The following is an 18,388-nucleotide window of genomic DNA, read 5'->3' as shown; positions in this document are numbered from 1 at the left end:
AAGCAACAGAGAAGGGACTCATTATATACAAGGAACCTTAGTAAGTTTAATAATATCTGATTTCCATCAGAGACTGTGGAGGCCACAGAGAGTGAGTTGAAATAGTCAAAGCAATGAAAGAAAAACACCTGTCAACAAAATCTGCCTCCAGCCAACAAAAATTATGTGTAGCCTATAGGCAAATTAAGAGATTTTAATATAGACAAATGATTATCTATAGATGTATAGAAAAAAAAGATACCAAGTGTATTTTTCCTACTCAACTGTTAAGCAGTTCCCTTTCGCAATTAAAAGAATTCTACAGAAGTAATTTCATGGTATGTCATAAGATCAGAATTACTGCAGTTACCTGTGAGCTTAAATAAAGTTTATAGGTCTGGTCTTTCTGCCAAATATTGCTGTAATTTTCTGCTAACATTGGTATATCTGGATTGCCATTTTTCACTTGATAAATTATGTGCTCATATCTTGCTGAAGATTCCAATGGTTCAATTCCATAGCTGATATTTTCAAACTGAAGGAATCCCCTGAATATTTAGAAAGTAATGATATCAAAATACTATTAATGATCCCATTAAAGCTATAATCTAACATGTTGTATGAAATGATGAAGTATAGTAAGGAACATGTTTTAAACCTACCTTTCCCCATTTCCTGGGTCTACAATGAATTGTTACCACATGTGCCATAGTTTTTCTCACTAAGGAACTACATATATCAAAAAGTATTTTGTATTTCCTGTATAGTAATAGCATTCATTCAAAATATATTATGTAAGGCCAAGTATTTGCTGGGAAACAAGATATTTACTGAAAATTTCAAGAATAAAGTTTCTGTTTTCACAGAGTTAAGAAAAGGAAAAGCAGAAATACAGAGGACATATCTAAAGAGGTTGATATAAATAAAAACCATATTCAAAGAATTCCAATTTTCTGAGTTGACATGAGTAAATTTTGGAAATCAGGCAAACAAGAACCAAAAGTAAGTTAGAGAGTGTCTTATTTGTTCTGGACTCATCTTCCTCTGATAAACTTACCACCTTCCTCTTGACATCTTTAATGATGAAAATCACTTTTCTCTGCCCTTTACCTCTGAGGAAAATTTGTTTCATTCTTCCCCCCACCTCCTTCTTTTTTGGCAACCATCAGCTTGTTCTCTATATCGATGGGTTTGTTTGTTTTGCTTTGTTTATTCATTTGTTTTGTTTTTTTTTTTGATTCCACATATAAGTGAAATCACAAGGTACTTGTCTTTCCCTTTCTGCCTTATTTCACTTAGCATAATGCCCTCTAGATCCATCCATATTGTCACAGATACCAAGATTTCATTTTTTTTATTGCTGAGCAATGTTCCGTTGTACATGTAGCACATCTTCTTTATCCATTTATTGATGGGCACTTAGGTTGCTTCCATAATTTGGCTATTAAAAGTAATGCTGAAATAAACATGGAGACAGGTATCTTTTCAAATTGGTGCCTTTTGTTTCCTTTGGATAAATACTCATAAGTGAAATTTCTGGGTCATATGGCAGCTCTATGTTTATTATTTAAATTGAATTTATTGGGGTGACATTAGTTAATAAGATTATATAGGTCTCAAGTGTACATTTCTATGATACATCATCTGCATATTGCATTGTGAGCCTGTCTCCCAAAGCCAAATCTTTTCCATCACCACATATTTGATCCTCTTTACTGTGTCCCCCACAACCTTCCTTCTGATAACTGTACTGTTGTCCATGTCTATGAATTTTTTGCTTTTCTTGTTTGTTCATTTGTTGCTTTCAGTTTTATATCCCACATATGAGTGAAATGATATGGTTCTTAACTTTTTCCATGTGACTTATTTCTCTAGGCATGATATTCTCAAGATATATCTATGTTATTGCAAATGGCCATATTTTACCTTTTCTGACTGAGTAATATTCTATTGCATATGTGTATCACAATTTTTTAAGTCCTTACCTGAGGACATTTTTTTATTGCTTCCAGAGATGGGGAGGGGGAGAAGGAGGGACAGAGAGAGAGAAACATAAATGTAAAGAGAAACATCTATTGGTTGCCTTCTTGCATGCTCCCCAAATGGGGATTGAACACATAACCTGGTTACTGAACTCACGACCTTTTGGTCTCCAGATGATGCTCCAACCAACAGATAGAGCCATACCAGCTAGGGCTTTACTATATCTTCTTTATCTAATCATCTATCAAAATACATTTCCATTATTTCCATGTCTTGGCCACCGTGAATAATGCTGCAGTGAACATATGGGTGCATATATCTTTGAGAATAAATGCTTAATTTTTAAGCATTTATTCTCAAAAGCATGTCCATATTGTTTCCCATAGTTGGTGCACCAGTTTATCATCCCACCAATAGTTTGTGATGGTTCCCTTCCTCCACATCCTTGCCAGTACTTGTTATTTGTTGATTTTTTTTTATGATAGCCTGTCTGACAGTTGTAAAGTGATATCTCACTGTGGTTTAGATTTGCATTCCCATGATGATTGGTAATGCTGAGCATCTTTTCATGTGCCTGTTGGCTGTGTGGAAGTCGTCTTTGGATAAATGTCTGTCAAGTCCTCTAAGGTACCTTCTTAATTAGTTTTATGTCTGATACTGAGTGCACTTTAACTGTGATCATACAATATGTGTCTGTTAAAATACTAATTAAAGCATTTTTCCATGAGTATTTAAAATAACTGGAGGTAATTCAGTTAAGAAAATGTTTTAAGCTCTCCTTTACTGAAAGTATTCTTTTCTGCACAGTAGATTGAAAATATCTCCAATCAGATGTCTCTGGAGTGATTTAATTTGACTAGGCACTTAGGTCCAGCTATAGTATTAATTTTTTAAAAATTTCAATTCTCCGTAAACCATTCTAGATTTGTGTCTGCTAGCACTAAGTTTCCTATTAAAGTATATCCTAAGTTTTTCATGTGTAAACATCCTCTAAGATGTTATTACCTGAGCCCAGAACATATGCTGAGTGTTGCAAATGAATTTGGAAAATCTGCAATATATCCTTGGTAATAGCAATGAATCTGAAAAATAATATAGAAAAGCAAACAAATAAATTCTTTATGAATAAAATATGGATGGTTAAACATTACAGATGTCTTAAAATCTTAAAAGAGTTCAAAATAAAATTGTGTATTATGCATATTTATTAATGTAGATTTTAAAAGAAAAAAGTTTTTGACAACTCTCCTTACTTTGTACAACACCACATAATACCCATGAATACTGTCTCAACATTTCATCTTATTTCTGTGTACAACAATCAACCACATGATATGCCATAAGTATATGATATAAAATCTATATATTAAATTTTAAACATAGAACATATCTCAATGGTACTGATATGTACACTTCAATAAAGACTATATGGTAATAAATGTCTCAGATATCTGAGTCTTACCTTAGAATATGAAGAATCAGTATGCAAAGACCCTGTTTCATTAAATGTATAAACCAAAAAATTCTTGGATAGGAATGAGCTAAGTAAAAACAAAAATTAAAAGTGGTTGAGTCATGAATTTAATATGAATATAAACATTACACTAATAAAAATAAATGTGAAATTTATAAGAATCATATAATAATATGCTTCAGTTAGAGAAATTTAATGTGAAATAACAGTTTAAATTCACAGAACTGCTGTATCAGGCTTCCTTAACACTGAAATAAACTCTGAATTCTCTGTATCAGATAACTGTGTGTGTGCCTGTGTAAGTCTTCATTCAACAAATATTTACTGAGTGCCTCCTATCTGACAGATCCTCTTTCAGGCACTGGGATATAGCGGTAAACAAAAGACAAAACCACTGGTCTTCGTGACAGTGAGGGACACACACTGCTAATGTGTGAGCTGATGATAAATAAAGCAGGGGCTAGGGAGGTATGTTGCAAAATGTGGATCAGATGTCATGGGAGGCTCACAGATACTATGAGATATTAGATGACTAAAAACTTGAAAACAAGCCCATGGATTTGCACTGAAATGGTATTACAGAGTTAGGAAAAAATGCAAAAACCCTGAGGAATAAATATGCTTTGTGTGTACAAAGAACACCTAGAGGGCAATGTGCCTAGAGTGGACTGTGGGTTGAAGACAAGCGATAGTAGTAAGGGACAGATGTCACAAAGAGGAGAAGCCCCTGGGAGATTTTGAGCAGTAAGTGATCAGATCAGACCAACATTTTAATAGAATCTGACTGAATGCTAGCTGAGGATCTGCAGAAAGAGAGATACCAGTTTGGCTGATCCAGTCATCCAAACAAGATGTTTTAGTGGCTTGAACTAGAACAGTAGCAGTGATGGGGTCTAAACCTGAAATTATTTTGAAGACAGGACACATGGAATTTAATAAGCTATTGAATGTGGGGAAAAGCAAACGAACAAAAAAAGACATCAAGGGTGACTCCAAGGTTTTTCTTCTGAGAAAGTGGAAGAACAGAATTGCCATTTATTGAGATGATTGTGAAAAGGATACATTTTGGGAGGATCAGAAGGACAGTTTAAATATGTTAAGTATTAAAACTCTGTTGAACACTTAGTTATCAAATAAGTAGTCAAATAAGTGAATATGGTATTCAGTGGAAAGGAATAAAGTATAGATAGATATACATTCAGGAATAATCAATACATAAATTGTATTTAAAGCCCTGGGATTGGATGACATAACAAGGTGATTGAACATAACTAAGAAAAAAGCAAGAATCAATAATAGCACCATGGAGTTCTCTGAGATTGGAGAGATAAAAAATAATCTGAAAAAACAAACTTATACTGGGAAAGAGTAAGAACAATGGTAAGAGTTAAAAAAGGAATCTCTGGTATTCTGAAAGCTGAATGAAGAAAGTATTTTGTGTAGGAGACATTAATTAGCTATATAAATGCTGCCATTTGGTCAAGAAAAATGAAGACTAAAAATTATCTGCCATTCAGAAACATGATAATTGATGATCTTATTAAAAATAGTTGTAATGGAGTTGTAGAGACATTCAAGACCAACATGAATTTAATGATTATGAATTAGGTGAGAACAGTCGTAAATTAACTGAGGATAATTTTCTCTAGACTTGTTCAACCATAAAGATGTAAGTGGATAAAATGAAGTTGTTACAAAAATTTATTTTCAAAGAGACAGATAGAGGAGTCAGTTTGATTCTATTTATATAAAAGGTTGAGAAAATACAAAATAGGAGACAGAAAGTATACAGGTTGCTATCTGGAGTGGTGATAGGAAACAGAGATTAGGTGTGAAATGGTGTGAGGGATCTTAAGCAGGGAATGAAATGTTCTAAAAATGATTTGTGGTTGATGGTTACAATACTACATAAAATTACTACGGGTTACTTGACTATACACTTGACTAAGTTTTATAATATATACAGTGTGCCCTATAAAGTAAAAAATAAATACATATATAATTAAACATTCATCAGATGTATGGTACCAGTTGAATTTCCCACCAATAGCCACTTGATATGTTCATTATGTTTGAGTTTCCATCAGACATACTTAATATCTATCAGTTCTTGGGTTCAGTATCTTTACAACTCCATTAAAGATTTATAAATATGTATAAAGATTTATAAATATGTAAAGACATATAAATATGTATTTAGCTCACTTCTAAATTTGAAAATAAAAACCTGAATAATTAAATGCAACATTCTCATAGATCTAAGATTCAAGACCTAATGAATCCTACATTGAAAATGGATTGATCAGTGTGTATTTTTCTTCATTACTATATTTAAATAGTAACAAGTAAAATTTAAGTTTTAAAGGAAAATCATATCTTACTGTTTTGTGAGATGCAGAGTGTATGGTTTTTCATCAATTGTAATAATATAAACCACCTAAAACAAAAAAAATTAAGAAAGATGATTTAATACATCAAAAATATACAAAGTAGCCTTGACTGGTATGGCTCAGTTTGTTAGGCATTGTCTCACAAAGCAAAAGGTTGCTGGTTTTGTAACCAGAAAAGACACCAGCATTTGGGCTGCCTGTCACTACCAAATCCAATAAGCAATGACAGTGATTGAATCTTTTATAGGCGCTTTATTCAGATGGCTGGCAATCTGAGAAGATGGTGGGTTCATACCCTAACAAACCATCTTCCTCTTTCTTTCCTGGACAGATTTTTTATAAGGGGGTTGGGGGAGGGCAAACAGGAGTTAGTGAGAGTCTTTGAAGTTTCAAGCTGCAGCACTTTTTTTTTTCTAGGCAATAGCTATCTCCAGGTGGGAGGGGGTAGTCCCTGCTTCTTCCTGGTAGGGATGTCTCCAAGTGGTAATCTTTAGCCAGTGCCCCAGGAGGTCGGCTGCTTTTTCTCAGGGGCCAGGATGGGCCTTATCTGTAGTTTCTGAAACAAAAAGCTTAACATACACATTACTTGTTAGATTTATGGCTATTTACCTTAAGCTAAATTTTTCCAAGTTTTGAGTCCCCTACCAGTTTGACAGTGAAAGACAAATACCATATGATCTCACCTTTAACAGGAACCTAAGCAACAAAACAAAGAAACAAGCAAAATATAACCAAAGACACTGAATTAGAGAACAGTCTGACAGTGTTCAGAGGGGAGAGGAGAGGGAATTTCAGGGGAATTTCAGGGCAAAAGGGGAAGGGTTTACAGGAAGAAGTATAAAGGACACATGGATAAAAACTAGGGATGGGTAGAAATGGGAGGGAGGAGGGGAGGGCTGGGTGGGTGGATTGGGATGGGAGTAAAAGATAGAAAATTGTACTGCAACAACAATTCAAATAAAAAATATTTTTTAAAAAAGGTTGCTGGTTTGATTCTCAGCCAGGGCATGTGCCAGGGTTGTGGGTTCAGTCCCCAGTTGGGGTATATACGAGAGGCAACCCATCGATGTAATGTTTCTCTCCCTCTCTTCCTCCCTCCCTTCCTCTCTAAAAATAAATAAATAAAATCTTTAAAATATATATATGCATACTGAAACTATTTTCACCTATGTCAAAAAAGACTCAGTCCATTTAAAAAATTAACATATTCTTCAGAATTTATGATTCAGAATAGAAGAAATATATTATTATTATGAAATCAGGATTAGGGTGATGAATTTAATATGTAGGGATGGCTTTTTGAAAAAAACTGAAGGTCATATTTTGGGAAGATAATTTTAGCATCATTAATACCATAAATTAGTCCTTTCTATTTGAAAACTATATATATTTTCTAGTCAAGAGGAATGAGCCATGCTGCAGGCTAAAATTCTATGCTAAACACAATAAGACAAATTTATTGACACTTATGAAGCAGGAGGCAGCATAGGAAGAACTCTGAGACTGCAATACTGTCACTGGCCAGCATTTAGTTCCCTGGTTGCCAGGAAACACCTTTTACCAATTAGGTAGAGTAAATAGTAAACTGAGGCAGGGAGGAGGAAGGAGACAAGTCTCACATGCTAACTCAGCAGTCCTAAGCCTGTTCTGATAATATTGCCAGGTGTTTCAATATCACAAGAAACACTATATTAGCAAGAAAGAAAGTCCTTGAGATTCTATGTAACATTTACACTACCTGGGAAAGAAAGCCTTGAAACTGTGCTTTCATCCCAAGGCCTGAATGTGGGAGAGGTCCCTGATGCTCACAGAAAGAGCCCATAAATAACTTTGGAAAGTGCCTCAATTTTAATTAACTGTCAGGTATTTGTTTTACAACAAGATGACCAAATGGGGTCTGGAGCAAGATAGACTTTGGGCTAACAGACCCCTACACATACGTAAGTTTGGGTAGTCACATCCTCCCAGGAAAGCTGGCACCACATTTACCCATTAATCAATATGTAAATTTTTTCCCTCCTATCCCACCAACTATATAAGTCTGGAGAACAAAGGACTCGCTCTCTCTCGGGGGCTCAGGATGCTCTTACTCTCGGGGGGCTCAAGGGGCTCTTGGCCCTCGGGCCACGGGGCCTCTGGCCACCAGCCTCAGGCTGCCCCAGGGGCTTGCCACCCTGGTCTTCAACCTCTCTTGCTTTTCTCACCCTGCTTTGCTCTGAAACTTTGCCTTTCACCTCCTACTCTACCCAGTCCTGTTCTCTTCCATGGAAGCGAGCCACTAATAAACTGATTACATACTACTAGATTTGCTGATATGTAATTCTTTACATGCGTCAGCAAGAAGAACCAGGTTTCTCCCGTCAACACTTACATACATACTACCAAGTATACCTGCAGCCACTTCACAGTCTTCTCGATATAAAACCATGAGGACTAAAGACTTGAGAGACTGAAGCTGGTGAGAACTGCTGCAGCTCTAGGAATAAGGGCTTTAATATAACACAGACTTATTTATGATGCAACCATAATTTAACATTTCCATTAAACTGCATTTTCTCAAGGCTATAGCCCATTCTTTGTTTTCTTAGAATGTACAAAGAAAACCCTGTGTTTTTGCTCCCTATGTAGGCTTTATTACAGCTTAGAGGAGTCAGCTTTGGAGGAGAAGAGATGCTTGGTGCCAGCCATGAAAATTCATGGGTTTCTGAAGTAAATCCACACATGCCTGTGTGAAGAGAGATAGCACCTAAATGGTGGGAAGAAGCCCCTCCCTTTCCCATGCGCCCCCTTCTCAGGAGAAGCAGTGCTTTCCCTCTCCAGATCTTTGTTCTGCTTTCCCTCTACATTCTTATAAAAAGATGCACCTGCACTGAAGTTTTAAAATGGGCTTTTCTGAGGACAAGAGTTCCCCATCTTCTTCAATTGCAGGCAACTTGAATAAAACTTTTGTTTTTCACCAGCACTTGTCTCACAAGTTTGGCTTTTGTTGCAGCAGGCAGCCAGACCCAGGTTCAGTTACAGTAACAGTGGTCCTCATCCTAATGTGGGGACGTCTAGGAATAGCTGGGTCAGAGGACTGTCTTCACAAAGGCAGACAGACATCTATGTGAGCAAACCCACAATTTCTTCTCAAGAAAAACCAACTTTAAGAAAGATCCCTGATTTTGAGAGAAGACAGTCTACGAGCCCGTGAGAGGTTAGTGCTGCTTATGTCTGGAAACACCCAGGAAGTACAAGACACAGAGACTAAGACACCTAATAACCCAGAACTGAAAATATAATATCGGCCCTAGCAAATATTCCTTACTCTTCTTTCAGAATTAGACCTTTCTCCAGGTGCCTTTCTCAGTTGTGTGGGTTTCACCAGAGCCCTCAGGCCAAAAACCTCTTTAGGCTTTTCCCAAGAGGCTAAGGATTTTGCATCATAAAGGTGGTAGAAGAGATAAGATCAGGTCAAGTTTCTAAAGTGGGGTTTGCTTTTACAGGTGACTGCAGGCACTAGAGCCACCTAGGTCTAATGGCCTCCTTATTTAGCTACTCTAACAGTGTATACATACAAAATGTATTACAGTAAATCAGCTATCAGCTGAAAAACTAGTTTGTTTAGATGGTCATTCTCAAACTCTTCTGCGATAACTTAACCTTAATCTATACATACACATCTTGCTTGTCTTCTGCTCTCATTTGATTTCAGTACCTCCTTAAATGCTTGATTAGTGCTTAATATGACCTAACATAAATGTATTTAGATAAATTTTGACATACATACAATCATTGTTATTATATTATGTATGAAGAATATACAAAGGGTGAGAACTAGAAAAGCAGCTTCTGACACCGAAGAGCTGCCTTGGTACCAGCCTTGGGGCTCTGCTGATGAGTGTGAACTTTTTCACAGAACATCCACATCACACATGGCTGCTGTGAGAAACTGGGCATTGAGACAGACACAAGATCACTTCATAGTCATGTCTGACTACAAAGCAAGTACAAACATTTTCTAAGTCAGAAAGAAAGAGCAATTATGCCCTTGTTGGACTAACATGAGTGGTTGTTTCTTTTTAACCAATTACAGCTGTAGGATTCTTCTAGTCTTTTCTTAGATAAGATTTACTAAGATACACAATTATAGAATTAGCTCTACTTCCTGACTGACCACGTCCAAACCAGAGCAAAGGCCTGCTTCCTCAGACTGTCACAGGGTGCAGCCAAGGGGGGCGGGGGGCGCAAGTAGGGATTTGGAATGGGGTCCAGAACTCAAGGTGTCCAGCAAACATTAGGATGTCCTCACCCTCTACCCCCACAGGTGTGGGTCGGGGGAAGGGACAAATGGAGCAGGGCCATTGAGAGCTGTTTTGCATAGCAACAGCTTTGCAGCTAACCTCTGGTGTGGTCATTTAACATATCTATAACCTTTAACTGGTTACATAGATATATTAAATAGCTGTGGCCATGCTCTGAGCTGTGGGGATAGAAGTAACTTCCCCACCAAGACATAACTGGGGGGCAGGTCCACCAAGTTACAGCACCTGCGTGGGAGCTTGGAGAAGATTGGCTCCATGACATGGGGCCACGCCTGCCCAGACTCACAATGGCAACCCAGTAAAGCTGGAAGGATATGGGAATGTTGGCAAGTGTAGCCAATTATGGGAGGAGTCAGAAATGGGGCTGCAGAGGAAGATTGGTGCGGGGATTTAAACCCAGACTCAGCAGCCATTGAGGTGGGAGAACTAGGTGGTTTTGGCAGAGTGGAGAGTCCTGTGGCCATTGTGTGGAGAACACCACACAGCTGTGGCAATAGAAAGAAGAGCCATGTGGCTTTGCCAGAGTGGGGACCCCTGCAACTTTAGAAGGGGGAACCACCACCCAGCTTTAGCAGAGATCCCAGCAACACAGCTGATGGTGCCAGGAACCGAGGGAGATCTACCAGCTGAGATGGATTACTGGGAAGAACCGGGGGCTGCCTGAGCCACGGACTTCTATTTCTTTTCCTGAGATACGGTACCCCAGACTGGGCAAAGGGAAGAAGGGAGGACTGTGTGTATTTGTGAGTGTTTTAAGGGACTTTGGGATTTTGATGAAGCCATTAGGTCACTACTTTAAGTCTGTATAGCATTAAATAAACATTCCTTTCCTTTTCATGAATCTCTGGCATTGAGAGATGTCTTTCCTATAAGGTGGTAGACATAACGAACCTGGGGGGTTCCTTTCAGGTAATAGTATATCGCCCTTGCCCCCCTTGGGCCCTTGTGTTGTGTAACAAAACATTGCACAAATCCTTTAACAGAAGCTGGAGTCTTTTAAAGGCTTTCTAACACACTCTCACTGAGATGTCCCATGGTTCTCCACGGCATGTGCTGTCCCTCACTGCCACGATTAATAAACCTAACTTGTGTAACTACAGGTGTGCTCCCAATGGCCTTTGGCAGGGAGGCATTGAAAGGCAACTATCTCTCCTCAGCTGAGGAGTTTCTCCCCAGTGTTATACCAACAGCAGCACTAATAGCTTCCACAAATATATTTAGATAAACCTTATAAATTTGGACACCTGCATTAAGTCCTGCACTATCCCAAAATAAAAGCCACTGCTTTAGCAGAATATGTGGTTATCATGATAAACTGAAAGTCCATGAAAAAAGAATCCTTTGTATGTTTAACAACACAAAAAAGACACGGGGTAATCTGGAATCAAAGGAAGAAACAAGGCAGGTAAAGGGAGGCCTACTGTACGAAAAGAAAGGAGAACATTAATTATATATTCGTCACAGGAAAATGGCTTCTGGAATTGCATAAAGACAATTCAGAAAACATAAAGAGTTATTAAACACTTCATAGTAAAAGCATTTTATGCCTTGCATAGTTGCTATATCCTCTGTGAAAGGCAATTTGAAGGAAATAATTTAAAGTTTAAAGTGATCATGCAATGACAATGTAAAAATTCTTAGAAATAAATCAGAAAAAAATCTTTCTGTAAATAATTTTTCAACTGAAGGTAGTACTTGTAATGGAATTGGAAGTCATAAATTCAAAATTAAATTCCATGTCCTGAATGTTGTAGCTTTCATGCTCTTAACTTAAATATTGTTAATCCTCTTTATTAAATACATATGTGAAATATGTATCATTTATGTCATGTATATATCCATATCCTTGTTTAGAAGGTTAATCTGAGAATTAAATAAGATTAGTATATACAAATACTATTTCTCCAGAGAAAATTATTTTATTGTTATTTTCAATTATAATTTCATATACATTTTACTTTTATTATTACTGTTCAGTAATAGAACAAAATCATATAGGTTCCATTACTGTATGACAAAATAGTTATGAATTCTTCATTTTTACTTATTCTTACTACAGAAATTGTTCCAACATGATTTTTTTTCCACAGTTACCATATACTGACCACATCAATTTAACCATGTGAAAATCTACACTCCTGCATTATGACTCTTGGTTTCTAATATAAAACATAACTACACCAATTTGAAATATTCAAGACTAAATGCCTTCAATGTAATTTCTTTTTTATATGGCAAGTAAGCATTTCTTTCAACTTTGTTTTCCAGTTAATATTTATTTATTGTAATATTATCATAATAGGGAAAATGTGACATCTTTCCTTTTCTTTTTTCTTCCTGTGGCCATATTTCCACTAAGTCTGATGTTTCTGTGTCAAAATTTTGTTGGTCTAAATTTTGCTCAAGACCCATCTCTCTGTCGCTGGAACACTGTCAAGTTTATTTCACATTGATTTTTTTCTGCCAGTATTTTTCTTGTAATATTTGTACCAGCATTTTCTTGAAAATTATGGCAGAGCATGTCTGTGAGATGAAAAGATGCAGGGAAGGCACAGGAATTAGTGCAGAGGTATAGGATCAAAGTATACTGAGGCAAAATAGTGGCTTGAAAACATTTTGTTTTGCAAATGAGTTACAAATCAGTATGATCTGACTTGATACAGAGGTAGATTAAAATAGTCTTAAAATTTTAAAATGTAATACAAATATTTACCTGCCTCTTTGCACCTTCACTCTCATTCGACCTTATTTTCTGTGGGACTGTGAGGTGCAGGAATATTCCTTCAGAACCTGCAGTAAGAAAATGGGGTTGTTTGCAGCAATGATCATCTCAGTCAAGAACGGGCTCTTCCCTGAGTGCACCACGGTGGGGACTAAAGCTGTCATAAAGTTTATTTATAGTTGTCCTCCCTCCTTCTTGGTCCAAAGCTTTCACTGCCTTTTCAAGGACACACTGAAAATTCCTGAGACAGAAACAAACAAAAATGGGACGCCGTAGTTCTACAGGACCATCCTGTTCCTGACAGAACTGTGTTGAGATTATTTCCCTCGGTACTTGGAGGAATAAACTGGGCAGTACACATGCCCTTAAATCCAACAGCCCCAGAGTAAGTGAGCCAGGAAGACCAGCTGAGTTTCAGCTGCTGAGACCCTGGACCCCTGATGCAGAGCATTCTCCTTAGCTACTATCATCAGTCCCCTGGGGACACATGGAAGAGGGCATCAGCGGGGATCCAGGAAGGGGGTGTGACAGGGGTCCCAGAGCTACAGGAAATTGTTCTCCAGAAAGAGCTCAGCCTGCTCAGAGGCAAAAGTAGTCCAGGCCCCCGTGGTCTTACCCATGCTGGCGTGCAGCTTTCCAAACTCAGCAAGCAGTGCCAGGAGAAGCAGCATGGCTGGGCCAGAGCGCCGGGTCGCCGCCCAGACTGAAAGCCGTTGGGCAACTCTGCGGCTCGCGAGCAGGAGTACTCAGCACAACAGTGCGCAGCGCTAGGGCCCTGGGTGAGCACTGCAGTTGCTTTCTGCCCTAGCTGGCCCACCCTTCGGGATCCTAATTGGTTGGGCCCCCTGCCACAGGGCCAGGAAAGGAAACCCCAGTTAGGAGCGTATGCTTTTGTTTACAGTTGGTTTGTTCGGGTGAAGTTACATTATTTAAACCCTGTGCCACCCCACGTCCCAGCTCTTCATCGCCAGGGCCCCTTTCTACCCCTAAACAAACACTGATCTTTTTCTCCATAAATGTTCCTGTTTAAGATATTTCATACAAGTGAATAATATATGGGTATTTTTGTTTGGTTTTTTTGTTTTGGTGATTGGCTTTATTCACTTAGCATAGCATAATGGTTTCAAGTTTCATCCATTTGTATCCATTTTATGGCTGAAAAATATTCCATTGTATGGATAAAACACATTTTTAAATTTATCCATTAGTTGATTGACATTTAGAAAAGGAAACTCTTGGCCTCTGTGGTGAGGTACTCTCACTGCTGACCCAGGAACATCTTTGTGTATTGATGAAGAATCTTCAGATCCTAGTTACCTTGAGGTAGGCTGATGGTTTTCCAATCCATGTGTAATGGTTGAGGTGTGCAGAGGTGCAGCTAGCTTAGTAAGAGCGAAATGGGGAGGGGACAGTAAAGCAAATAATCTTAGCTGGAAAAACTCAGCTTTAAGTAAAGAAAGAGTAGCAAGTCTGGGTGTGCCTAAAGAGCAAAGATACACCCTAGATCTCAAATTACACGGGACCACAGAAGTAACGCCTGGTGACAGAAAAGTTATCAATGACCAGGAACTCAGTTTGAACAGTTCATTAAAGATGGAATGGATGCTAGAGACTATCTAGGGGCTTGAGACTGGCCTCACCTAGCAGCACTTCAAAATACAAAGTCTGGAATGAATAGGCAGGTGAATCGTGAGCTACTATCTGAGAAGTGTGGACTCTAGGCGTCCTTTCTTCAGATGGAAGCAGTTGACATGGCCACAGGCACCTGAGGGTGGGCAGCATGGTGGACAATAAAATGTTTTCATGTTGAAAGTTAAAGCTTTCCAAGTTCAAAAGAGGCTAAAGCACTTATTTTTTATTGAAGTGATCCTTCCAAGCAGGTGGAAGAATCAACAGACACAAGCCTACATGATTTATTTTGGTTTGTACAATTGAAAGTTTTAAACCAGCAATTTTCAACTGGTGTGCCACAAGAACTTTTAAAACACATAACACCTGCCTATTTAGTTAGGCCACTGACCTCGTTTTCCTTAAACTGTCAAATAAAAGAATGGCAGCAGTGTACTCAGTAATAGCCATCTGGTATGAATGAATCAAAATTCTCCCAGCTTGCATTTATGGCTTCATAGGGAGTTTCCTACATTTAACTAACAAAGGAAGACTTGAGCTTAGTTTATAGGTGATTCTGTACGATATGCAGGTATCACCTGAAAGTGGACAGCTGCAGCACGATAGCTCCTCCACACCACGACATTCCTGAAGGACAGTGGTGAAAGGAAATCCTCCCAAGAGGGAAGAACTTTGGGCAGTGTACATGGCTGTGCACCTTGCTTGATAAGAGAAATAGCCAAACATGTGATTATATGTCAATGTAGTTTGCCTGGAATGGTCAGGAACTTGGTAAAAAACATGAAGTGACAAAGAAATTTGGGGTGGTGGGGAAGTATGTGGGTAGATCCTTATGGATGGGCAAAAATATGAGAATAACATATGGATAGACATCTCTGAATTGGCAAAGATCTTAAAGATCTTTGGGTCCTGTTAGGTCGGAGTTGTTCAAGAAACCAGGTGGATGCAGTGAGCTAAGGAACTGAGGGTTTATTAGTGGGGAATAAGAAGGAAAAGTGGAGCTAACCAAGGGAGGTTAAGACTCACTTGGCTGCTCTTAGGGCAGGGTTTTTAAGCGCAAAACTCCATGAAGGGTAACTGGTTGGGGTGTCAGAGTCTGATTGGCTAGAGCTGGTTGCTGGGTGCCATTTCTGCTGACCATTGTTCTTGATACATCTTGTCAGGCTCAAGTTAAAGCTGCATCCTCTTATGCTGGGTAGGCTGACCTCAGACCCCAGTCTTAGCCAGGCTTCTGTTTGTCCTGGGTAGGATCGGCAGGCATTTTCCCAGGCTACAGTTTCCCATGGTACAGTTTTCCTGTGTGGTGATTTTCTATTCCTTCTAGGCCTGCCTAGCTCTGTCAGGTCCCATATGGATGCTCACTAAAGGGTGACCTCATCAGAGGAGGATTTCAATAATCATGTGGAAAGGAAGACCCATTCTGTGGGGACTAGTCAGCCTCTATACCTAGCAATACCATTTATCACCCAGTGAGCTCACTGCAGTCATGATGGCAAGGGTGGAGTTTATAGATGGGCTCAGCAACATGAAATTTTACCCACCAAGCCTAACCTGGCTACTGTCACTGCTGAGTTCCTAATCTGTCATCACTGAGCTCCAGATATAACATCATTCACTTTGACGATCAGTAAGCTAAACTGGTGGCAAGTTGATTATGTTGGACCATTTCCATCATGGCCCGGGCAGTGTTTTTTCCTTATCGGAATACAAGCTTACTCCGGATTCAGATCTGCCTTCCTTACATACAAAGCTTCTGCCCAAACTACCATTCATGGACTTATCACATACTGTATCCATCATCATGGTATTCTGCTCAGCATTGCTTCTAATCAAGAAACTAACTATACAGCAAAAGAAGTGTGGCGATGCCCCACCTCAGAAGTTCCTCACCTGTCAGAAGCAGCTGTCTTGAAAGAATGGTAGAATGGCCTTTCAGACACCCAATCGTGGTTACCACTAGGTAACAATAGCTTCCAGGACTGAGGCAAGGTTCTCCAGAGGACTGTATATGCTCTGAATTAGTGTCCAATGTATTGTTCTCCTCCCACAGATGGGATTCATGGGCTCAGGAATCAGAGAGTGAGAATAGAAGTAGCACCACTCACTGTTACCCTGAATGACAAAATAGCAAAATTTTTGCATCCTGTTTTCATGACTTTATGCTCTGCTGGCCAAGAGGTCTTAGTTTCAGAAGGAGAAATGTTTCTGTCAGGAGACACAATGATTCCTTGAACTGAAAGTTAAGACTGCCACCTGGTTAAGAACCCACTTTGGGGTCCTTAGCCCTCTGATTCAACAGGCAAAGAAGACAGTTAAGGTGATTGATTTTAACTACCAAGAGGAAACTGGACTACTACTCTGCAGTGGTAAGTAGTATGAGGTAAGAAAGAGTATGGCTGGAATATAGGAGATCTTTTAGGATGTTTCTTTGTATTACCATACCCTGTCATTAAAGTCAATGGAAAACTATAACAATTCAATCAAGACAGGACTAATAATGGCCCAGAGCCTTTAGAAGTGAAGGTTTGACTCACCAAACCAGCTCAGGGGCATGCTGAAGTCAAAGGGAATGCAGAATGGGTAGTAGAATTAGGTAGAATTAGGCAGTAGAATAAATACCAGCTACAATGACATGACCAGTTACAAAAAGGATGGGTAATGTCATATTTCCTCCTTGTTTTGTTATGAATATACTTGTGTATGTATATACGTATACTGAAGAGATACCTTTGTTTGTCTTCCTCTCATATTCCCCTGTCATGTAACAGAAGATGCATGGACTTTATATCAGTATTTAAGTATTGTTAACATTACATCATAGTAGTTAAGTTAAGAGATATCTGGAGAAGAGTAAGCATTCAAGGACTGTATTTTCTCTTCTGGGGAAGGAATTAGTGCATTTCTGGTTGCATGCAGGATAGTCATGTCATGTTAGGCAGAGTTATATTTCTATTTAGAGATTAATATGGTTTCAGGAGATGCATATAGGGGCCAAGTTGACAAGGAGTACACTTGTGATGATTAATTTTGTGTGTTAACTTAGGGGTGCCCAGATATCTGATAAAAAATTATGTCTGAGTGTGTCTATGAGTATGTCTTTGGAAGAGATGAGTATTTGGATCATTAGACTGAATGAAGTTTATCATCATCAATGCAAAGAGGTATCATCCAATCCCATGAGGGCCTAAGTAGAACAAAAGTGGAGAAAGGGTGAATTTGCTCTGTGCTCGAGCTGAGGCATCCATCTTTTTCCTGTCCTTGGATATCCATTGGCACTCCTGGTTCTTGGGTTTTTGGACTCCGACTGCGACTTACACCATAGGATCCCCAGTTGTCAGGCCTTCAAATTCATACTGATTACACCACCAACTGTTCTTGTTCTCCAGCTTGTAGATGGGAGATTACGGGATTTTTGGCCTCTATAACCATGTAAGCCAATTTCTATAATAAATCTCTTCAGCTGTATATCATCTATCTATCTATCTATCTATCTATCTATCATCTATCTAATTTATTGATCTATCTTCACCTATTGGTTCTGTTTCTCTGGAGAACTCTCACTAATGCATATGTATTATTGTAGCTTTCTGTTAAACTGACAATTTATATATGTCATGATATATTCTTTATCTCTACCAATGCTTTCAATATTAAAGTCTATTAAGCTCTTTTGAGTGATTGTGGACCATCAGATAATAACATAACTACATCATTTTGCAGTTTAAAATGTAACAGTGGCTTTTAATCATGGCATTGCATTTATTATAACATTTTCTCATCTCATGTCTGCTGAATATCAGTTTGTTTCTACTGACTAGCAGAATTAGTACAAGACAACTGAAAAAATATGTAATACAAACACTCATAAACAAGTAAGTATGTGGAATTAAATAAATATATATGTATG

The 18,388-nt window shown here is 38.5% G+C and overlaps 1 protein-coding gene across 1 annotated transcript; it reads right to left on the bottom strand.

Annotated features, from left to right (window-relative positions):
• Positions 1-322: 322 nt before the first annotated feature.
• On the bottom strand, positions 323-13,604 carry LOC123807668 (disintegrin and metalloproteinase domain-containing protein 18-like). The gene is made up of 6 exons (XM_045821713.1): positions 13,469-13,604; positions 12,844-12,920; positions 5,818-5,873; positions 3,425-3,503; positions 2,968-3,044; positions 323-527 (listed from the first exon to the last, which is right to left on the bottom strand). Exons 1-6 carry the CDS (start codon positions 13,521-13,523, stop codon positions 323-325), a joined length of 549 nt encoding a protein of 182 aa, XP_045677669.1. The 5' UTR covers positions 13,524-13,604.
• Positions 13,605-18,388: the final 4,784 nt, after the last annotated feature.

This window comes from Phyllostomus hastatus, unplaced genomic scaffold (assembly GCF_019186645.2).
Source record: "Phyllostomus hastatus isolate PE091 unplaced genomic scaffold, TTU_PhHast_1.1 phas_scaffold_46, whole genome shotgun sequence".
NCBI classification, from domain to species: domain Eukaryota; kingdom Metazoa; phylum Chordata; class Mammalia; order Chiroptera; family Phyllostomidae; genus Phyllostomus; species Phyllostomus hastatus.
Note: the sequence above shows the minus strand (reverse complement) of the source record. Positions and strands in the feature narration are given on the sequence as shown.

Coding starts and splice junctions, on each gene's coding strand:
- LOC123807668 (XM_045821713.1), bottom strand. CDS start 13,523: ATGCTGCTTCTCCTGGCACTGCTTGCTGAGTTTGGAAAGCTGCACGCC. Junction 5,874..12,843: donor GTGAAGGTGCAAAGAGGCAG/GTAAATATTTGT, acceptor TTTTTGTTTTAG/GTGGTTTATATTATTACAAT. Junction 528..2,967: donor AGCATATGTTCTGGGCTCAG/GTAATAACATCT, acceptor CTAAATATTCAG/GGGATTCCTTCAGTTTGAAA.